Source organism: Martes martes (genome assembly GCF_963455335.1).
Source record: "Martes martes genome assembly, chromosome: 8".
NCBI lineage: Eukaryota > Metazoa > Chordata > Mammalia > Carnivora > Mustelidae > Martes > Martes martes.
This window is the reverse complement of record NC_137895.1, coordinates 5,711,249-5,734,213: the sequence shown is the minus strand read 5'-3', so window position 1 is coordinate 5,734,213 and position 22,965 is coordinate 5,711,249. Positions and strand designations below refer to the sequence as shown.

General features: G+C 57.4%; 1 protein-coding gene across 1 annotated transcript in view; it reads left to right on the top strand.

Moving 5' to 3' along the window:
- MPPED1 (metallophosphoesterase domain containing 1) overlaps nt 1-22,189 on the top strand; it is a gene marked incomplete at both ends in the record, with an annotated part of 74,028 nt that extends 51,839 nt beyond the window's left edge. The window contains 3 exons of the mRNA XM_080811822.1: nt 17,581-17,696; nt 19,607-19,720; nt 22,071-22,189. Of these exons, the coding sequence (XP_080667948.1) occupies nt 17,581-17,696; nt 19,607-19,720; nt 22,071-22,189 (349 nt within the window). The remainder of the gene's footprint in view (nt 1-17,580; nt 17,697-19,606; nt 19,721-22,070) is intronic.
- Between the last annotated feature and the right edge of the window lie 776 nt (nt 22,190-22,965).

Here is a 22,965-nt window from a genome sequence, read left to right as displayed (position 1 = left end):
GGTGGTGATGGTGATGATGATGGTGATGATGGTGATGATGGTGATGGTGATGGTGGTGATGATGATGGTGGTGATATTGGTGATAATTAATTAAGACGATGGTGATGACTGTGCTCACTTCAGCAGCACATATACTAAGAAGATGGTGATGACGGTGATGGGGATGGTTGTGATGATGGTGACCGTGATGGTCGTGGTTGTGATGGTGATGGTGGTGGGCAGCAAATCATTCCTGAGCAAATTCAGTAAGCCAGTCTCTGGGCTAAAGTCTCCATAAGCATTGTTTCTAATTCTTACTCAGCCCTGAGCAGACTGATTTAGTGTCCTCATTCTGTAGATGGACAGACCAAGTGGCCCTTAGAGGGCTTAGAGCTGGCAATAGCCACAGGGTGCCAAGTGCTTGTAGGGTGAGGAGGGGACCAAGGAGGCTCCTTGGAGGAGGTGAGGTGACCTGAGCAGTGAGTGAGGAGAAGGGCATTCATAGCTACGGAGAGGTCATGGCCTGAAGCTGCACCATCAGAAGTACACGCAGGGAGGCTGAGGCATGATTTGGGGGCACACGGGGACTGTATGGGTGCAGGGACTTTGGGCAGAGCCGTTACCAATACAGCATGTCTGGGAAACCCCTGGGCTGTCTGGTGGATGCCATGTGGTGACAACTGGTGCCTAGAGGCTGCTGGCGGGTTTAGGACCTGGTTCTACCTTGCCAAGGCATCCTCATGAGGTGGAGGGAAGATGTGGGCTGCCCCACGGTCCCTGAGCCACAGGAGGAGCCTGCTGCCATCTCTTTGTTCCTCGTCGTGGCTGGGGTCTTGAGAATCTCCCTGGGGTCTTGATGATTAAGGACCACGGGGCACTCGAGGACATGCTGAGCTCGGTGCCAAGGATGGGAGTAGAGAGGAGGCGGCTGAAGCTGCCTGGCAGGCTGCTGCAGCCCAGACGTGGAGAAGGAGTCTGGCTGAACGTGCTGGAAGGACTGGAGTATGAGGAACAAGAGGGAAGTCAGGAGAAGAGGCCTTCAGGTACCAGACCAGGCAGGCTGGATGGCATTTCCTTGCCCGTGTTTTGAATACCCCCTTGTCCCTGCATGTCCACACACATACACAACACTTTAAAAAAATATTCTATTCTGTAGGAGTTAATAATGTGCCTTGAGAACCAAACAGTATCAGCTCAAATCTTGGCCTCACCCTTTATGGGCTGTGTGACCCTGGGCAAGTCACTTAACCTCTCTGTGTCCCAATTTCCTTCCCTGCAAAATGAGAGTGAGAGTGCACGTCCCGCAGACGGTGGTGGTGAAGGCGGCAGGAGGGGTTAGCTGGGCCTGGTGCCTGCACCCACAAACTCTCCATGAACGGAGCCCCATTGCTGTTATATGCTGCAGGGGCCGCCTTCCAACTCTGTCTTGGCCAGAACCCAGAATGTGGCCTGGAGGACAAGCAAGGGAGGGGACTGGCAGATGTCACTCAGTGTCCATCCCCTTCCCCCACAGCGGCTGTGTGCACCCCTATGGCTGGGGGCTGAACAAGCCCTTTGACGGCCTGTCCTCTGGCTCATGGGTGTGTCGAGGACCAGGGGTTTGGGCCAGCCCTGTGGTCCCCTCTGTGAGCTAGATGCCAAGGTCAGGTGCTCCGAGACCTGAGGGAAGTCCAGCTGCTCTGTGCTCAGGCCGCCAGTGGTTCCTGCCTTCAGCTTTTGTGGTTCCCAGCCTGGACAGTTCCAGACCCTTTAGTTCCAGACTCTCCTGGGGACTCCCTATTTTCTCCTTGTCCCCCTTCTTGACCCGGCTGGGGCACACCCACTGCCTGATGGCATGTGGAGCTCAGTACTGAGTGGAGGAGTGGGAGGGGCTCAGGCCAGAGAAGGGACCCCAGGAGGCCTTGGTGAGATCCAGGAGGGCTCCCTGTAGGAGGGGGGGATTTGAACTGTGGTTTCTGCAAGTGGAGGAGGCCGGAGAGGAGCCATGTTTCTGAGCCCCACCCTGTGCCGGGCTCCCCCAGTCTCTTTTGGTTGCTATTATGCAGCCGTCAATGCTGAGGGCTAAGGGCTACCTGGTCTATGCTGCACGTGCAGGCTGTGGGCTGGAGTGTCAGCAGTTGCCCTGGTTTCCCTTGGGCCCCATCTGGGGCTGGCAGCGGGTCGGGGGGAGTCACAGCAATAGCCATGGGCCGGCGTTTGGTTAGTAAGGGAAGGGCTGTTCAAATTGGGACGCTATGAATATTTAGCTGTGTGACTTTGGGCAGGTGGCTTAGCCTCTCTGGTCCCTCTGTAGAGTGAGGAAATGATACGACCATGTTATAGTTGTGAAGTCCGTGTGGGCCCATCCAGAGGAAGGCCTGGCCCAGAGCAAGGCCCTGGAGGTTGGTTGCTCCCGCGTGGAGGCCGGGATGAGGTTAGCTCTACTCCAGCTGATACCTCGACAGCCTCCGAGGCAGGGCCAGGACTCTCCCATTTTACAGAAGGACAAGTAGAGGTGCAGGTGGCATGTGGCTTTAGACTGGTTGTCTCGACTCCTCGTCTGGACTCTTCCTGGTCCAGCATAGAGACCAAACAGCGTTCTTGTACAAAACCTACTTCACACCAGGCCCAGAACAATGGACTGTGTTCCTTGGTTCTCCAAAAAGCCTTCTGGCGCGCCTAGAACTTACAGGCCCCACAAGCATATTGAGGAGCTCATGGTCAGCTGCTAATTGCTTCATTCGTTTGCCAAGGCTTTGCTGAATCCCACATACTGATCGAGGCCCTGGGGACAGGCTGAGAACCAGACAGGTGCAGCTCTGGCCTTCATGGGGTTTATGTCATCGTGGGAGACACATCAGCCACCAAATCTTTGATTCCATAGGGGCCAGGAGACGAGGGGCGGGAGCTGGGGTCAGGGAAGTCTTCCCCTGGGAGAGGGGCCAGACACGAGCAGCTATGCAGGGCTGGGGGCTGGGGAAGCGTGTGCTAGGCATAGGGAACAGCTCAGGCAAAGGCCAGGAGGCTGGCAGGGCTGTGGGCATTCTGGAGGCCGACGCTCAGCGCTCAGTGCATCACAGCTCCCTCTGCCTGTCACCCTGTGTCATCAACCTGCTGGGACCCTGCACAGCACAGCTGAGATCCAAAAGGGACACAGTGCTCATACACGCAGGCTGTCAGCCAAGTGCTCGTTCCCTGCGTCCAGACACACCAGGGGCATCCCCAGGCTCTGCTTCTCACTCCAGTCTGACCTGGGGAGTCCTGTGTCTCCAAGCCTCGGTGTCCCAAAGGCATAAGGGGACACGCCCCTGCCAGCCTTCTCTGTGCTGTTCCCAGGTGACGCTGGCCCTTGGGACGGTGTTCACGGCCACAGCATCTCCTGGTCCCACTGCTGATTCTGCTTGGTGCGAGGGTTGCGCGCCCCACTAGCTGTCTGCCGAGGCTCAGCACCCCCGCGCCGCCCGCCTGGACATATGGCGGCTCATTAGCAGGGTAGCCCGGCCAAGCTGGTGGTAATTATTACGAAGTTCAGATGTTTGGGTTTCCCTTTCTTCTCCCTGCTCTCCCCACATGGACTATCACGGGGAGCGCAGGAGCTGCTCTCTCCAGCTTTAGAAGTGGAATCATACCCGTGGGGGGATCGGGGATTGAACAGAGCACTGGTCACCAGTGCCCGGATTGCAACGGTGTCTGGAGCATGGGGGCAGGGCTGACCCAGGTTGAGGGGCAGACCTGTTTGGTGTGACCCTAGCAGGCAGAGCAGGAGGAGCGCAGAAGACAGTGACAAAAGGCAGGCTCTCATCAGTGCGGGAAGACGGTCCCATGGGCAGGAGCCCAGAAGGGCGGGGATACGTCCTTACTGAGTGCTGAGCTGCCTGGCACAAGGGGTATGCAAGAACAGACCCGCTGTGTTTGGGCTTGGCGTCTTCCCAGCCCCTCCCCGCTCCCAGGGCCCCAGTTCCTCTGCTGGCGTGGAAGATCCCCCTGCAGAGGGAGGGTCCGCATGCTCTCGGGGGCTACGCGGGCAGGGAGAGTCGTCTCGGTGCTGCACTTGGAGCAGTGGCATCGCGACCAGGTTGGCCTTGACATGGAGGACCGTCCAGAACAAGCGAGGAAGGGGAAACCAAGCAAACCCGTGGTCACCACGGTTGGCCCTTCTTCTAAGTGGTGTCACCGGGAGATGCTCTGCGTGGGAGAGAATCCTTCCACTTTTCCCTTGGGCCACACGTTCTGAAGACCACAAGGCCACCGTGTGCCCGGGCCCCTGCGGGACTCTGGAGATCCAGATGTGCATCAGGCCTGGCCCTGCTGTCTGGGCGCTTGGGATGAGGGTGGTGGTGGCTGGGCGGGGGGGGGGGGTGTGGTGCACAGTTCCATAACGGCCAACAGCCCGTGCCGACCCAGCCTTGGCCCAGGGCAGTCCCCGGCCCTGTGCTTGCCTGCATGTCCCCCTCGGTCCTCGCTCCTGTAGGACACACAAGACACGGTCACACACACACCCAATTAGGCCTGGAGGCGCAGGTCACGGACTGTGAGTTCTTTAGGGGAACCTCTAAATCGTCTCAGAGCGGTGACGCGGATTCCTGTCCCCAGCGGGCTGTCCCTCGCTGAGCATCCTGGCTGGCACTTGGTACGGTAGGGCTTTTAAATCACGTCCGTTCTGCTGTGCTGGCCTCCCCGCCTGGTTTCGTTTGTATCCCCTGACAGCCAGGGACGCCGAGCATCTTTTGTCGGCCACTCGGATGTCTTCTTTTGTGAACTGCTCTTGTCTTTTGCCCATTTAAAAAAAAATGGGTGTCTGTCTTTTCTTATTGGTTCGTAGGGATTCTTCATGTATTGCGAATGGGAACTCTTTGTCGTAACGTGACAAGTGGCTTTTCATCCTCTGGGACTCTCCTAGTCGTGCCTTCAGATGGCCAGAAGTTCTTAATTTGGGGGTAGTCAGACATATTCATGTTTTTCTTTGTGGTGGGTGCTCTTTGGGTTCTATCTAAGAAATCTCCCCTCCCCTGGAGTAGTGAAGATATTTCCGTGTCGTCTTCTGGAAGTTTGCTGTTCAGCCTTTTGTGCCTGGGTGTTGGGTCTACGGGGGGTGAGTGTGTTGATGGTGAGCAGGAGGGATCCCACCTCCGGTGTCTCTGCATGGATGCCCGCTTGGCCCAGCACCGAGTGGAGACAGTGTGTTTCTCCCGGCACGCCCCACACTAGCCATTTCCACCTTTGTGCCTGGGCTCGGTGTCTGGGCCTCTCCTCCCCCATTAGGTCCCTTAGCTCCGGGAACACAGTCTTCATGACTTTGGCAATAGCTTTCCGTCGTGCCTCTTTTCCTACTAGAATGTTGGAGGCTCCATGAGAACAGGGACCCAACTCTGTTTTGTGGTCTTTACTCCAGCGGCTGGGACAGTGCCTGGCTCATCAGAACAGTGTTGGATGGATGGGTGGAAGGATGGCCGGACGGACAGGTGACGGACGCCGGGCTGCAGGGACTCAGTTAACATTCGGGCCCGGCCTGGCGTGCTGTTCCCTGTCTTTCTGGGACTTTCCTCCAGGCCTTCCCCCAATTTTCTCACCTGTAAGGTCCTTCCTCCTCCTCCTTGATGCTGGTCCCTCCAGAGCAGAACCTGACCGTGCCACCTCCCTGCTTACCCTGCTGCCTCCCACCCCCAGGCTGAAGGCCTGCCCCCCACCCCCGCCCCATCTCCAGACCCAGTCCTCCCCCCACCCCAGCAGAGGCTCCGTCGCTGCGGGCCTCCGGTCCCAAGTCTCTTGGGGGGCAGTGTGTTTGTGACGCCGCGCCCGGGGCACTGTGACTTTCCAGTCGCAGGAAAGCCACGTCTGGTCCTCTCGGGAGCAGACTCGGCATGGAGCCTTGGGTAGAGGCGCTTAGAGGAAGGGGTAGGAACCACCCACGGAGGAAGAGGAAGAGCTGAGCTGTCACAGAATCTTCAGTGTTGGAAAGAACTCTGTATACATACCGTATTCATTTATGGGTTTTGGATACATTTTTTGTTCTCATTTAACTGAAAACGGCCTTGGTTTAAAAAAAAAAAAAAAAACCACGCGTGCGGGAGGGAGTGAAATTGGCATGCGGCTCGTCCATCTGGTCTAATTACTTCTGGTATTTTGAAAGAAGGAATATAAACCTGCTGAGACATTAAACTTCGAGAAGAGGCCGCCGGCCGCCGCCGGGTGTCTGGGCGCGGACCCTGGTGCCCAGCTTGGAGGCCTGGCGCTGCCTGCGGGCAGGGGGGCGGGGGGACCCTGCGTCTCTCGCAGGGAGCCCCCGGCCTCGAGGACCAGCTCTCTTTAAATGCCAGGACTGGACAAGGCCACGCTTGACACTCCTGCTGGCCGGCAGGACCCAGCCGGGTGATCCTGACTTGGAATCTTGGCTTTCTATGAAATGACAGCTGGGATAGGCCCCTGCTGTAGGGCCACTCTTAGGGCCCCAGGGGGTCATGTGCATAAACCGCTTGGCGTACAGGAGATGTTCAGCACACGGTGGTCCCGCTCACTGTCTGACCCTCGGCAGGTCTCCGCCTGGATTTCCCAGAGCGGGGCCGGGGGGGAGGGGGTGAGATCAGGGTGTTCTTCACAGCGGGGGCCGCCCACTGAGGCGCCCCGGGGGTGGGGTATGGGCAGGGGCCGAGCTTTCCCTGTCCTTCCCTCCTTCCCTGTGTGCACAGCCCAGGCCCCCTGGGTGGGGTGGGGGCAGGCACAGAGCCACCTGGGAGTTTTAAGCCTGGGACCCACAGTATCCAGGTTCTGCCTACGGATGGGACAGTTGTCATAGTAACGGTTCCCACTGCTGTCCCCGAGGCCCCGTGCTTTCGCCACTTGTAGTTAGATGTTTGTCCCCACTGGACAGCTGAGGAGCCCAAGATCCAAGATCTGAAGGGACTTGCTTAGGGTCCCCCAGTGCTTAGGGCCGGGTTGGGCCTGGGTGGCAGGACAGAGGCCCCCAGACCTGGGTACAGAGAGATGCTAAAAGATTTCTTTTTTAAACTTTGTCAAATTGGTCTTCTGGAGAAAACCAAATAGAGGCTAACAGAGTGATACCCTGGCTTCTTCCTTGGCCCCTCAGAGGCTCTCACAGGACGTGGCCGAGGGCCTGGGACCCGGGCCAGAACCGAGGCCTGTGCCAGCCCAGCACCCGCTGTACCGGCTGTGGTCAGAGGCTGTTGGGGCCACAGGGACACCGGCCCTGCCCGTTACGGCTGCCTGGCTTCTGGGCCAACCCCTCACCAGGAATCCTGGCTTGGCACAGCTCCAGCCGCTCCCCCAGAATCCTTTGCTCTGTCTCTTAAGAAAAGCTTTTTATTCTTTTGAAAAACATTTATTTCTCAGTCTTCCTCCAACAGTTGTCCAAGGTGTCCGGGGCGCTAGACGTTTGCACCGCACGCTCGTGTTCCGTGTAGCTCTTCCGGGGCCGTCCTGGGCAGCCCGGTTTGGGGGTGCCCCTCAGACAGGATCGTGCCTGCCTTGGCCTGTGGGTGCCCGCAACCGCGGACGGCTTACTTTCATTTCTTGGGCTTTGTGGGCTCACCCGGAGGCTGGAGGTCGGGGCAGGCGCCTGCCTCCCTGTGGTCAGTGGGCAGCCTTTTCTGGTCCATTCCCTCCCTGTCCCGGGACACCTTCTGGGGGTCCAGCTTTGTAAGGGGGGATCACCAGCCCCGCTCCCTCCCCTGAACGCTCTGAGGCTCCCTGCTGGTTACTTCAGGGCCGCGGAGACCCACCTGCCCTGGGTCACAGGCTGCCAGGCCTGGGCCTCTCGCGCTGTGTCTGTTACCGTTCGTTCCTCTCGCGTTTCTGGGTGGCTTTAGCATGAGGCCGTGGCCTTCCTCTGTTCGTTCCGGCCGGAGGGGCAGGCTTTCCCTCCTGTAGCTGCGATTCGGAGACCCCTGGGTCCGCCAGTGTGCCGGGAGCTGCCACAAAATCGTCCCGTTTAACCTGGCGAGCCACGGGGCAAGACGGGATTGTTTTCATCCCATTTCGTGGACGGGGATGGTGAGGCTTGGGTGGAGGGACCGGCTAGAGATCTCGGCCCTAGCAGAGGGGCGCGGGGGCCCAGGCCCGGTGGGTGGGCTTGGTCAGCTTCGGGCCGGCTGGTGGTGGCCTTGGGAGCCGCTGCTTCCCGCTGGCCCCTGGCCCTGCCCCTTGGGTAGCCCCTGTGGGCTGCAGAGCCCGGACGGGTCTCCCTGGATCCCTGGCCCCGGTCATGGCGTGTTCTTCCTGAGTTCTGAGTCCCCCTTCTGGGAAATCAGACTCAGAGTCTCCCCTCGCAGGGCCGAAGAAGGGAGAGATGCGGGGCACGTAGAGCTGATGGTGGGGCGCCGGGGACCTTGGTGGTATTTTGCGCCCCCCCGCCCCCGCCATCTGGAGCCCAGATGGGGTCGGGAATGGCCTGGGTTCAGTGGGAGCCGCGGAGCCAGCCTGCCCGTGGGGCTGGCCGCACACCCCACCTGAGCCGGCCGCCCCCTTGGGCGGTGACAGTGACCGGAGGGCAGGAGCCAGCCCACACAGCCCAGCCTGTCCCTGAGGGACCCGGCGTGGCCACCGCCAGGGTCCCGCTGCTGCTCATGCCCTCTCTCCTTCCTCCCTGGGTTCTGACGGTTGTCAGCCCCGCGCGCCACGCACAGCCCGCAAATTTTGATGTCGGGAAGAAATTCCTCACGGTTTCTGGCCCTCCGCTGTGCTGCCTCTGTACACACACACCACACGCCCACCCCCGCACACACACAACTACACACACACATGCACCCACCCCCACACATGCACAGACACCGTATACACACATGCACACCTCCCCACGTCATCCACACACACACACGCAGCCACACGCACACACCCACAGCGTACACACATGCCACACTCACACACACACGCGCGCACACACCCATCCTTTCCTCTCTCTCTCACACGGACTCTCTCCTCTGCCCCTTCCCTGTCCTTATCTCCCTCCATTTCACCTTGTTGTTATCTCCTTTACGGAGGGCCCCTCTGCACATATGCGTGCGAGTCTCCACGAGATTAATGTTTGAAACGAATTGCCTGCCTTCTCCCTGCTGCACGGTCCCCGCGAAACAAAAGATGAATGGTTCCGCGCCTCGGAAGGGTGGGGGAAATTAATTAGGAATGACAAAGGACCCCATTCTTCGGTTCCACTTATCTTGCTGCTGACTTGCCGGAACTGCTGTGTGCTGGGGGGGCAAGGCGTGTGATTGGCAGTCCTTGGGGACCGGTCGCCAGCCTGCACGGCCCTGCCCCCTCACCGGCCCCCGCGGGCCCCCGGCCGGTGGCAGCGGCCCCCTCAGCCTCCCCCTCAGGAGACCAGGAGTGCGGCAGACCTCTCTCCCTCAGAGCCCAGGTGATGGCGGTGGCTGCTCGGACTGTGGGATGTCCCCACGTGTCCGGGAACCACCTGTGGGGGTGAACTCGCCTGGGCCACCTGGGTGCGTCACTGACTCAGTTTCCCCGGCTGCAGAATGGGAGCACAGCCTCCCTGGGGTCCCGAGAGGGTCCTGGGAGGCTCCTGGGGCCTCTGACGTGTGGTACCCCCATCTGAGATGCTCTCAGTATAGCCATCTCTGAGAGAAGCTTCTCGGTGGGAGTCGGGTCAGCGCCCCGCCCAGACCTCAGCTTTCACCCCCGTAGAATGAGGAGCGGAAGTGGGAACACCTGGCCCACGAGGTCCGCTGTAAGGGGCCGCCCCCCTCAGCCCCCAGCCCTAGGGAGTGGGCTGCCTGGGGAGGCAGGGAAGGTCCCCGGAAGGAGGTGAGCGGAGATGCAGCAGAGGAGGGGAGCACGCTGAGCCTGGCTTCACCTCTGAGGTCTCATCTGTGAAATGGGCACACGAGCCCACCAAGGCACGTCATGGGAGGCTGGGAGAGACCGGGATGCTCCATGGGTGGTTTGTTCTCATGCTGGGCTTCTTATAGGTCTCAGGGCCTCAGGACTCCAGGGGCTCTGGGGTGGGGGGGCTCCCGTCGGGAGTGTGCGCAGAGGCGAGGGTGAACTCTTAGTCCTTTCCACCTGCCTGCCTGCCGGTAGAGCTCCCGACCATTGACTCCATCATGCGTGCGTTCATTCGCGTGCACTGGGGGCAGCCGTCCGCGAGTCCGCTTGGCTCGGCTGCCTGTTGGGTAAGAGGGATTTAGGGACGATTTGAACCTGCCCTGAGAGAGGCACCATGAGGGGACTCGGAGCAGGGAGGGTCACCTGTGCTTGGGGAATGGAGGCGATCGGGGAAGCTTCCTGGAAGAGGTGGTCTTTAAGCCAAGCCTTAACAAATAATGGGTCATGGACTCTGAGGAGAGGCTAAGAAGGGCCTTTGAATGGCTGGAAGAGAAGGAGCAAGAACCCAGAGATGGGGAGAGGCCGGGCAGCGTTCGGCAAACGAAAAGGATTGTTGTGGCCGGCACGTGGTGAGTTCAGGGGGACATCTGAGCAGGACAGTCCAAGAGGGGGACTGGGGCAGAGCCCACGGGCCCTGTGCGCCAAGCTCTCAGGTCTGGGCTTGTCTCCTAGGCACAGGGAGCCATGGAAGGCTTTGGAGTAGGGGAGTCCCCTGGGGGAACACTTGAGAGGCACCACGAGCCAGAGTCACAGGTGCTGCCTCCCCGTCCAGCCAGGCTCAGGGGGGGCCCAGCGAGGCCAGGGGCTGGGCTGGAACTGGAGAGGGTACGTTCAGGAGCTGCTCAGAGGGACAGCAGGCTGTTGCCATCGGAGAGTGGGATCCCGTGGCCTGGCCACCCCTGTAGGGTCTTCTCTGGGTCAGCCACCGCTTGGGCATAGGACGCAGGAGCCGGGACCCCTGGTCCATGTCCCTGTTGCCCCCTCTGTGCCCTCAGGCACACCACCTGGCCTCTCTGTGCCATCATTTCCTTGTCTTTAAAGTGGGAGCCTCCCGGGACTTTGTTAAGGGTTAACTGAGCGGAGATGTGGAAGTCAGTGGGGCTTGCGGAGGAGATGGGAGGTGGGATTCCCGGTCCTGTTTGCCTAAATCTGGCCTGGAGGCAGAGAGCACAGGCTCTGGCATCGGTCTGGGTTTGAGCCCCCCCCCCCATCTCACTTGGTCACCAGGTAACCCCGTGCAAGTCTCTATACCTGCCCGCACCTCAGTTTCCGCATCTGTAAAATGGAGCAGTGGTGGCAGCTGCCCCCCCACGTGGGTGTGAGGACTGGGGGCTCATGGAGAGGCTCTGGATTTGTGCCTTTGTGGGTGCCCCCCACCTTGGCCTCCGGGCAAGGGAATTCCAGATGCCCGTCCTCGGGCATCACGCCCTGGCCCAGGTGCACCACCAGGCCCAGCCCCACCCCAGGGCACCCCAGGCCTCCTCCTCCTGCACACCCCAGCATCCCCCGGAAATGGGGTGCCTATAGCCCAGGCTAACCGGGTGACCCCTGGGTGCCCCCCCCCGCTCAGGGCCGTACGCCTTACCTGGCCGAGCAGAGCGCACTGGGCTTCAGCGTTCTCTGTAGACGAGCGTAATCCCCCTCCCGTCTGCTGTCGGGGGACCTGGGATTCACGCTTCAGGGGGAAATCGTTTAATGATTGGCCACAAGGAGGTCATTTATATTGGCTAAGCGGGCTTAATTAGCCTGGATTCGAAGGTTACCATCAGCACACAAAAAAGCTGTTAAGGGGTTAACCTCTGAGAGATTACATTGTATTCAGCGCTCTGTTAAAGTTTGAATTAATTTTTCCCATGGGTTTGTTCACATTCTAATTTTCAACTAAATGAGACATCTGTTTCAGAAAAGGAAAATTTGCTCTGGTTGTCATGGCAACTATCATTCTGTAAGAAAATTATTCCAATGGTTACTTTAGAACAGAAAGACAGAAATTCAGGACATAAAGCCGCCTCCCATTACTCAGTCGGAATTCTGATTCATCCGACCTCCCTGGGGTCTGTGACGTGTCCTGGACGGTACGCAGACATCGGGCTCCTGGCCCTCAGCGTGGCGTGGCTGGGTCCAACGCCAGGTCGCGTGGAGATGAGGGTGGGGTTTTGGGAGGGCCCCGGGCATCCTGTCTTGGGCGTTCACGGTCTCAGACCACAGCTGCCCTCGGGTGGGTGGGCCACCAGCGGGTGGGCTGGACCCTGGCTGCTTGGGCGGCAGGCTCTGTGAGCCCTTGCCTGCCCTGGCCTCTGTCTGGAAACCAGGGCAACCTTGGACTTCAACTCTGGCCCCAAAGGGCCTTACGATGGACCGGATGTGGAATGCCGGAAGCATCTGAGGCCGACTTCACCTTGAAGAAGGCCCGGCACCACCCTTCTGTCTCCTCTTCCCATGGTGGGAACCTGAGTGGACATCCACAGGAGGGGCTGGAGGGTTTCCAGGTCCTGTGGACTGGTTAAAGGCCTCTGGGAGGTGAGGTCACTGTGAAGGGTGTGTGTCCCCCGCTGCGCTGGAGAAACCCCCGGCCTGACGAGGGGGTTCCCCAACCCACGGGCCATGCTGGCAAATATCTCCTTTGGATGTTTGCATGAATGATTTGACTCTTCCTGCTCCCCCTAAAATTTCAATAAAAGCTAGGACCTCCCCTTTTCCCAGGGAGCTCCTGGGTGTTTAGAAGGAGTTTTCATAGTGGAAGAATAATTTAACCTCTTAAACCTCCTCCCACTCTCCATTTATCCCCTCCCCTCTGGGTCAGGGTCATAGCACCCAGCAAGAGGGTCAGAAGTACCTCATGGGGGTAAGGCCTGGGGCACAGGCATCATGATCCTGCTGGGAGAGGTGAAGTCACCAGCCCGGGGGTAGGACCAGAGTGCCTGATGCCAACCTGGGTGCCTTGAGGCAGCTCTCAGGGCCTCCCCGGGGACAGGGTGGTTTCCGCCTTCCCAGGATCGGAGGCGGTGTATCTCCAAGAGCTAGGCAGGTGTATCTACGGGGAAACGCCAGTCCGAGAGGAAGGGAGAGGGGAAGCTGGGGCAGGTGGAGGCTCGCGTGGGTCGGCTCCTGGGGGTCTCTGAGGTCTCTGATACGTTTCTAGGTTCCTCTTTCAAGAAGCTACCCCTTGCTGTGTCTCACAGGAACTAACAGACGCCTTCTCTCCATGCAGATGAGGCCTCATCCTGTCTTGTAAATATTTGATTAGATTTTTGAAGAATGAATTCTGTATTTGGAAGGCAGCGCCAGAAACACGTTCTTCTTTCCCGGGAGGCTGATGGGGCTTTGGGCTCCCGGGAGGACCGCTGGGCTTGGCTTTCTGAGCGGCTCCCAGGCTGCTGCAGGCTTCCCTGCAGTGACTCTGGCCTGGCTCAGCCAGAGAGCGGCTGTGAGTACGTCCAGAGTCTGGCAGAGCTGGGAGCTCAGCGTGTTAGGGCAGGAGCAGTCCCGGCTGGCCGCTGGAGCACGACTGTTTCTGACCAGGAACCATGGCAAGCAAAGCACTTTACACTGTGACTCAGTACATCCAACCATGGGTGTCTATTTAAATATAAATATATTTAACGGAAGTATCCTTTCCCTGCTAGGAGGTACTCTTTTTTTTTTTTTTTGGATGCTCTATTTTCTTATTAAAAAAAGTTATTGTGACCCATCAAAATGCGGTTTGAAAAGCTCTGCCCTAGGCCAAAGGTTTTTCGTGAAGGCTCCATGGGTGAGTTTCAGGAGGGGCCCACAATAATGATGGTGATAGTGATAGTGATGATGGTGGTGTTGATGGTGCTGATGGTGTTGGTGATCGTGGTGATGATGGTGATGGTGATGGTGGTGATAATGGTGGTGGTGTTGGTGGTGGTGGTGGTGGTGATGGTGGTGATGGTGGTGGTGGTGATGATGGTGGTGGTGATGGTGATGATGGTAATGGTGGTGATGATGTTTGTGGTGGTGGTGATGGTGGTGGTGATGATGATGGTGATGGTGGTGATGAAGATGAGGGTGATAATGATGGTGATGGAAATGACGAAGGTAGCTGCAATGTGCTGAATCAGGCACTGTTTTAAGCACTTTACGTGGATTAATGGATTTAATCCTTCCAAACAACCCTATTTTACAGATGGGGAAATTGAGGCATAGAGAGAAATTGAGTCACTTGCCAAAAGTCACACAGGTAGGAAGAGGTGGTCCTATTCTCACCTCGGTCTCTCTGACCCCAAGATTGCCTTGAAGTTGGGTATAAAATTGTGTATGCGTGTGTGTGTGTGGTGCATTTTCTATGGTTGTGCAAGGGCAGGCCTCTGTGGGTGTGTCAGTGATAGGAGGTGTCTTCTGAGGGGACTGTCCCCAAGCCAACCCACCCAGATGCTATTCCCCAGCCCTGAACACCTGGTCTCCTCCCTTGGCAGGTACTTCCTATAGTTGGGGATCCCTTGGACAGCCCAAACCCAGGGACGCAGACAGCCCCTCTGTGACTGCTTCTTACCATCTGTTTCTCCTCCCAGAGCCTCAGAGTGCAGATCCCACGCCCCCACCTTCACAGGTGGCTCTCCTGGGGCCCACTCGTATCCAGGGATGAGGGGATCTTCTCGGCTTCTCCTACAAGAACAAAGGCAGGAACCACAGCGCTCTTCTTCAAGGCCAAAACTTAGGCCAGCAGGGGCTTGTGGAGGTGGTGGCCTGGTGTGCTGTGCCCACTTTTAATAAGTTTCTCTGGGCAGGAGCTGGGGGCTGACTTTTGGATATGGGCATCATCTTCGGTTTCGGAGTTTAGGCTGTGACCTTCAGGCAGCAGGAGAAGTCCTCTTTGACATCAGTTAACAGATGGATTCATTCATTCGGATTCATTCATTCATTCATTTATTCCCCGCCTCCAGGCTGGTCTGGGCGCGCAAGGCGAGGGGAAGATTGGGGCAGACAGGGCTTTGAAGGATAAACGTGGTGTGAGGTCAGGGGTGGGCAGGAGGAGAAGAGGAGGGAACCGGCAATCCTGGCGGGAGTCCCAGGTGAGCGAGGCTAGCAGGGGAGGGGATTTGGCATGTGTATGAAGTGGCAAAGGACTCGACCCCCAAATGGCCACTGTGGTCCCCCATCTCCCTCCTTCATAAACCCATGTTCCAGAAGACGGCACTGCAGGCATGAAGGCTGAGGGGAGAGAGGGTCAGGTCTGGGTTCAAACATGACTTGCCCCACCTTGGACACCTCACTGCCCCTCACTGAACCTCACTCGGTCTTTTTATCCAGAAGGTACCACGGTTGGACTGAGTTAGGGTTTTCAAATGGTGTTCCGTGAGACGCCCGGGGTTCCAAAGACATGCTTTGGGTGGCTGCCAGAGGTCAGCCTTGCCATGAAAGACATAGAGGCCATGAGGGATTTTAGGGACAGCTTTGGGAATGTGAGAGAGACCTTGAAGATGAAAGCCCGGCCGCACTGCTGACTTGTACGGTTTGTGCTGGAGGTGGTAGTGAGGTGCCCAGCCTGGGGGTCAGCACACCCAAATCCCAGGCTAGCTCACCTCGTTGAGCCTCTGGTTCCTCATTTGTAAAATGGGGATACTCTTAGTCCTTAATTCCCAGGGTTCTTGTCATAGGAAAACCGTCCCTGTAAGGTACTTAGAGGGTACCTGACGGAAAAGTAGGTATGCAGGAAATGTAGGCAATAATTTCTGTTCTCACTCTCCTCATCTGTAAAAGAGAAAGAAAGAGACCTGCCTGCCTGTCCTGGCTGCTGGTGTGACAGTCTCGGAGGTGGCAGAGGGGGAGGTGATGAGAGTGATGACGGTGATGGTGCTGTTGATGACTGTGTCAGTGTCCTAGGGCCCTATAACTAATCACCACAGACGGGGGTGGGGGGCTTAAAACAATAGACATTTATTCTCTCACAGTTTGGAGGCTGAAAGTCTGAGATCAAGGTGTCACCCCCATTTGCCCTTTTTGAGGGCCCTGAGGGAGAATTTCATGCCCCTCTCCCAGCTTCTGGTAGGGGCTATAAGCACTTGGCAATCCTTGGCTTGTAGACAACATTACTCCAATCTCTACCTCCATTGTCAATGGCCCTTTTCTCTCTGTGTCTCTGTTTTCACACGACCTTCTCATAAGAACACCAGTCACTAGATTAAGGGCATGCCCTAACCTGGTACCACCTCATCTTAACTTGATTATATCTGCAAGGACCCTGTTTCTAAATTCAGTCACATTCATAGGTACCTGGGGTCCATACTTCAACATACGTTTTTGAAGGACACAATTTGACCCACAACAGTGGTGATAGTGATGCTGGTGATGGTGATAGTGCTGGTGGTGGTGATGATGGTGATGGTTATGGTGATTGTGGTGGTGATGATGTTGGTAGTGATAATGGCGATGATCATGATGTGGTGATGGTGATGATTGGGTGGTGATGATGATGGTGATGGTGGTGATGATGATGATGATGATAGTGATGGTGGTGGTGATGATGATGGTGGTGATATTGGTGATGATGATGGTGGTGATGATGGTGATGGTGATGGTGGTCACAGTGGTAATGAAGATGATGTTGATGGTGATAGTGATGGTGGTGGTGATGATGATGGTGACTTTGTAAATCCCAATGGGCTGTGTTAACATGGGATCTTATAATGACTTAGGCCCAAGAGAGCTTCATAGCAGGGATGTTTTTGTTGGAAATGAAAGCCCAGGGCACCTGGGTGGCTCAGTGGTTTAAGCCTCTGCCTTCGGCTCGGGTCATGATCTCAAGGTCCTGGGATCGAGCCCCGCATCGGGCTCTCTGCTCGGTGGGGAGCCTGCTTCCTCCTCTCTCTGCCTGCCTCTCTGCCTACTTGTGATTTCTCTCTGTCAAATAAATAAATAAAATCTTAAAAAAAAAAAAAGAAATGAAAGCCCAATCAAATGGCTTTATGTTGCCTGTATAACTGAGAAGTGCAGAAGTATGGTGGATGACTGGTGCATTTTTGGTCCAGCGGGCTCCCTTGGGCCATGCGGTCCAGCCATTGCCCTTTGGGACAGCTTACTAGCTGCTAACATCTTCCAAGGCAAGAAGCTCACTGGTTGATATGCAGGGATGAAAACATCCTCTCTCTCATCATTGAAAGAAGAAATACCTGGGATTCCCACCAATGGGAAGGATCCAGGCTACCTGTTCACCACCGAGCCAACCCGAGGGAATCATTGGCGGTGGTCAGTCTAGGTCTGAGTTGAGATTCCATTCATTGGCCTGGGTCCCTCTGGTCCCACCCTCAGAGCTGGGGATGGACTCAGCCCGGCTGGGAGCTTCAAGGGAAAGCAGGAATCAGCAGCCTCCCCTTCGAAGCCATTCTCTCTGGATTGGGTCTCCGCCTGCCCCAACGTGGGCAGGAAGGTGGAGAGTGTTTTCCTGGTGAGGGGTCAGGGAGCGTGGTCTTCTCTGAATTTCCTTAGAAGAGCTTGGAGAACGAGAGGTCTTTGGCTGACGCTGATTCTTTTTAAATGTTCCTTTTAAAAGTTTACAGAAATAATATTTATTCATCGTAGAAAAACAGAAGCTGTGTTGAAGGAAGGGGGAAAGAGAAGAGGAGGCCAGAGACATCCCACAGCCTGCGAATTGGTCAGGATTCTGGCTAAGTCTAGGCCATCCCCACCTTTACTTTGAGTTTCTAGGGGATCAAGCCTGTCCCGGAGACCCTCCGGCGCTGCGGCGGCTTCCCCTTCCTGTGATGGTCCCGCGCTCTCGCTGAACTGCCCGCTCTTCTTCCGTAGGCAGCCGTGGTTTTATGGCTGGGGCTTTAACCTCCCACGAGGCCAAGCACTGCTGGAGAAATGGAACCTCATTCCTGAAGGCGTAGACATCCTGATAACCCATGGACCGCCACTGGGTAAGAGTCAGCTGCCCCCCGCCTTGGCTGGCCCGGCCCCCAGTGCACCTGCTGGTGCTGGGGGCAGCCGCGGGGGGTGTGGGTGTTGAGAGGCAGCGTCTGGCCCCACCTGAGCACGGAGATCAGCCTTGACGAGCTCTGTTCTGAGTCTGATTTGCTGTGGCACTGGGGACAGTTCTCCCCATGCCCCCCTCACTTCCCCTACTGTGTGCTGGGGGTTCAGCGTGTTACCTTGTGGACTCCTCGCAGCCCCCCAGGGAGGTCAGCATCAGCTGCCCAGTTTATACATGTGGGATACTGGAGCTCAGGGACGTGGAGAGGGAGGGCTGGGCCCTTGACCTGCATCCTGGGGACCGAATACCTTCAAGGTCCCTCTCTCGGCGCCGTCCTGTTTGCCCTCACCCGTCGACACCTGGGGAACCGCACCCCCACCCATTCCAATAGTCTCCAGGGCCTGTGGGTTCCATCCGCAACAGCTCTCGTCCCAGGCTCCACTGCCGCCTCCCTGGTCCAAGCTGATGTCACCGCTCACTTGGTCTGTTTCTGGGCCCCACTGGCTGTCCCATTGGGGGCTTTCTCAGGCCTCCCCTCCCCCTTCCCTCACCCACACTTCCTGTCCATCTGCACATCCCTCCGATTCCACCTCCAAACTGGATCCCAGCTCCTTTCTCTCCTCTGCACTGCGGCTGTCCCCACCTGGGTCCCGGCCAATGTTTTCTGTCCCTTTGATGATTGCCATGGTCTCCTCTCTGGTCCCCTGGTCCCAGAGCCCTGTCCCTTCCGCTCCACTCTCAGATCAGGGGAGGGAGTTCTCTGAATTGGCAGCTAGGCCATGCCGTCCCTCTACAACACTTCATAGCTCCCCTAGGCCTTAGAATGCTGTCCAAACTCCCAGCAGCCCCGCCCCTCCCAGCCTCCTCCTCCTCCTGCTGCCTCCACAGAACTTGCCATCACTCCCGCAGCATTTGGGGTCCAGGGCGGGCAATCCTGGACAAGGGGTAAACCTGGGCAGTGCTCGCCTCCAGGGTTTATAGGCTGTGGGTTAGAGGGTCGTGGAATGGCCAAGCCTGGTGGGACCTTTCTCTCCTTCCCTCCCTCCCTCTCTGTCTCTCCGTCTCCCTCCCTCCCTCCCTCTCTCATCACTAAGACAGTGGCAGAGGCAGCCTGCCTGGTTTGGGGACTCAGAGACACCCCCTTCCCCTTCCTAGCATGCAGGAACCTGTCTCCCCCACCCAGACCAAGGGGGGCCGAGACGAACCCTGGCGGCTCGCTGGGAGTCATCGATTACTCTTCGTTTGCGCAGCCGTGTGTGAATAATGGGCCGCCGCCATCTGGGGCGGCTCCGGGAGGCTGGCGGTGCGAGCAGACCCTGACCCAGCCGTGAGCCAGGCTGCAGCGAATGGAGTTCATTTTCATGATTTTGGGGTATCTGTTTAGAAAGTTTCCGATGTGGAAATCTCGCTCCTGGTTCTGCTCAGCTGCCAGCCCCTAGGGTGCGCTTGGGCCTCCCCTGTCCCTTTCAGGCCTCAGTGTGCCTGTCTCTGCAATGGGGGGGATGACACCTTGGAGGCCGCTTTGAGCACAGGTCCGGGGAGCTCACTTGCCCCCCCCCCAAGTGCCCGGCCCAATCTGGGCTCTTGTAAGCCATGCTCTCCGGGTGGCCCTGCGGGGGAGGAAGGGCGGGGCTGCCAGGCCCTAGGCAGCACGTGGCCGAGCCCTGGGCTTTCCCTCCCTGAAGGCAGGGGCCCAGGCAGCCTCCGGAGAGCTTGCTGGGGCCTCCGGGGGGCAGGGCCACCCAGGGCTGTGAGGCCCGTGTCTCTGAGACTCAAAAGCTGCCGTGTGGGGCCTGCGGGGCTGGGGGCCCAGCCGTCCGACTGCTGTCACTGCCCTGCTGTTGTCTCCTCACACAGGCTTCCTGGACTGGGTCCCCAAGAAGATGCAGCGGGTGGGCTGCGTGGAGCTGCTCAACACGGTGCAGAGGCGCGTCCAGCCGCGGCTGCACGTCTTTGGCCACATCCACGAAGGTCGGCGCGGGGGTGGGGAAGGGCTCCTCATGGGCCCTGTGGAGGGGCCCCCTCACCGCCCTCCCACCCGGTCACCCCCTCCCTGCTCTCAGCTCCTTCCTGACGTACGCTCTTGTACGTGCTTTGTCTGCACTTGGCCGTCAGTTGGCTACCGCGGAAATGGTTAACAGTGGGAAGACAGTTGCAAAGTCTGGCAAGACTCAGGGCTAAGTTTCGCTCCCTGGGAGTGCAGCGACTCTGCCTGGCTGCTGCCTCTAGCCTGGGAGGCTTTTGGAACGTGAGCAGGAGGCTTCCTGGAGGAGGAGACATTGGATGGAACATGGAGGATGTGTTAGGTTTGGTAGGCTCACTGTGAGCTCCTTAAGACCGGCGGTTACCTACAACTCTACAGCCTGGCATACAGTTGGTGCTTAATAAATGTGGAGGGCCCCTTGCTTGCCTGAGACATTCTGGTGGCACCTCACCTCCACCCCCACCACATACACATACAGACCTGGTATTCTGGCTCTGTTCGTGGGGGGTGGGGACACTTGCTGTGTCCACACAGTTGGAATGGTGGGGGGGGGTTCACTTCCACTTGGGGGGCAGTGGGCAAGGCGGGTGTGATGGTGCTGGGTGAGATCAGCCCACGCCCTGCACATAGGGCTTTCCTTTTCAGCCTGGAGCCTGATTCGTCAGCTTGGCAGACCCCTCCTTTAACTCCTTTCAGGCCTTCATCCCACCTGCCCGAGGCCACACTGTCCCATCCCACCCTACCAGAAAGCACATGGGCTCCCATGGGCCATGGGGACGGATGTGGTTTCCCCCAGAGTTGTCTCCCAGTCTCCTGCACCTCTGTCCGTGTTAGGCCAGGGTCCCTGGGCCTCACATATGCTTGGTCTGCATCAGGTCATTTTCTAGCTCAGAAGCAAACAAGCCTCAGCCCTTTCCCTGAGGGCTGCTGCATGGTGGTGTTGGAGGACAGAAGTGATCAGGCCTCCCCTGGCCCTGAGATCACAGAGGGAAACAGATAGGCAGTCAAAGGCAGAATCTGAGAGGTCAGGGGGTGGACAACCCACGTGCTGTGGGATAGCAATATTGCCGTCATTTTTTGCAGCCCAGACATGCCATCAGATCCCAGGTGATGTGTGACCCAAACCACACTCCTGCACGATTGTATAGGCAAAATGGGGGCTCCAGGGAATGGGTAACCTACAAGAGGAGGGGAAATGGCCTTTTTGGCGTGGAGGTGATCTGAGCTGAAGGATGAGGATTCTAACAAGTAGACACGGTGGAAAAAGGGTATGATGACAGCAGAGGCTAAGAGAAGAAAGTACATGATGATGGTGATGATGGTGGTGATGGTGATGGTAATGGTGGTGATGATGGTGGTGAAGGTGATGATCATGATGGTGGTGATGATGGTGGTAATGCTGGTGATGGTGATGGTGGTGATGGCAATGATTGTGGTAATGGTGGTGGGTGATGGTGACGATGGTGATGGTGAGGATGGTGGTGATGGTGGTGGTGGTGATGATGGTAATGGTGATGATCGTGGTGATGGTAATGGTGGTAATGGTAGGAGGTGAAGGTAATGGTGATGGTGGTGATGATGATGATGGTGATGATGGCAATGATGGTGATGAATGTGATGGTAGTGATCTTAATGGTGGTAATGGTGCAGATGATGATGGTGATTGTGGTAATGATGGTGATGGTGATGATGATGATGGTGGTGATGGTAATGGTGGTAATGGAGATGAGGGTGGCTATGGTGATGATGGTGGTGATGGTGATGGTGATGATGGCGATAATGGTGATGGTGATGATGATGATGGTGATATTGGTGATCATAATGGTGGTAATGGTGCAGATGATGATGGTGATTGTGGTGATGATGATGGTGATGGTGATGATGATGGTGGTGGTGATGATAATGGTGGTTATGGAGATGAGGGTGGCTATGGTGATGATGGTGGTGATGGCGATGATGGTGATGATGGCAATGATGGTGGTGATGATGATGGTGATGGTGGTAATGGTGATGGTGGTAGTGGTGATGATGATGGTGGTGATGATGTCAATGGTGATGTCTCACTGTGTGCTCCCCATGTGCTTTCCAGGCACCGGGCTGAACACTGTATGTGGATTAGTATCTCATTTGCCCCTCGGAGCAGTCGGGGAAGGAGCATCTATCATCACCTCTATCTATAGATGAAGAGGTCGAGTTGAGGGTTTCAGTAGCTTGCCCTGGCCTGTTGAGCCTGCTGTAGCGGAGTGCTCTCTGACTACCATGCCCCCTAGGCCACCTCACTACCCTAGGTCCTGGCCTTACTCCCTCAGCCCTGATGGCTGTGTGCTTACTTTCCAGGGTACGGTGTCATGGCAGATGGGACGACCACCTATGTGAACGCGTCTGTGTGCACGGTGAACTACCAGCCTGTGAATCCGCCCATAGTCATTGACCTCCCCACACCCCGGAACTCCTGACTGCCCCTGCTGTCTCAGCCCTTCCTGCTCACATCAGCTACATATGCCTGGCCGAGAGCACAGACCCCCAACCACCCTTCTTTCCATGCAGACCAGCTGCCTGGCCGCGGGGAGCAGCCCAGCCGATGGGTTGAGGCCTTGGAATGAAGAAAACCTCCCCTGACTCTTCAGCCTCCGTCACCTGGAGTCAGGACCCTCTGGGTCCCTGGCAGGGGTTCTGTGCTCATTACTGTTTTCTGCGTGTACATTTCTGCGTGTACCTTGTCAAAGGACCTAACAAGCTTGCGGTCCTGTCCTGCTTGGGAACTGACGGACTCTTCATCCTTCTCAGTTGGACCCACTCGTGGGCTTGGGAAGCCGCTGCTCCTGGACACACTTTGGAAGTTCTCGCACAAAATCTCCCTCTAACTGAGGGTCTGTGTGGCAGCAAGCCCTGGGGTTGGGGGTGTGTGGGAGGTTTTGGAGCCTGCGTGCAAGTGGCACCTGTTCCTGCCCCCCCCCCCCCACTGGGCTTGGGGAGGAGATGGGCCTGCTTCACAGCTGAGGCCCTTGAGGGAGCGATCAGGGATGTCTCAGGAATTCGGGCCACAAGGCCAACAAGGCCAACAAGCCGTCTGCCTCACCTCGTGACCCTGCTTTCTTCCTGTGGGCATCTTCGCCATCTTGAACAGTGGCCTGAGCACCCTGGGTGCTTGCGTGGAGCCTGGACCCGGGAGAGTGGCTCTATAGAATGAGCCATGTGGGTGCCCAGGACCAGATGGAAGGTTTCCGAGTCA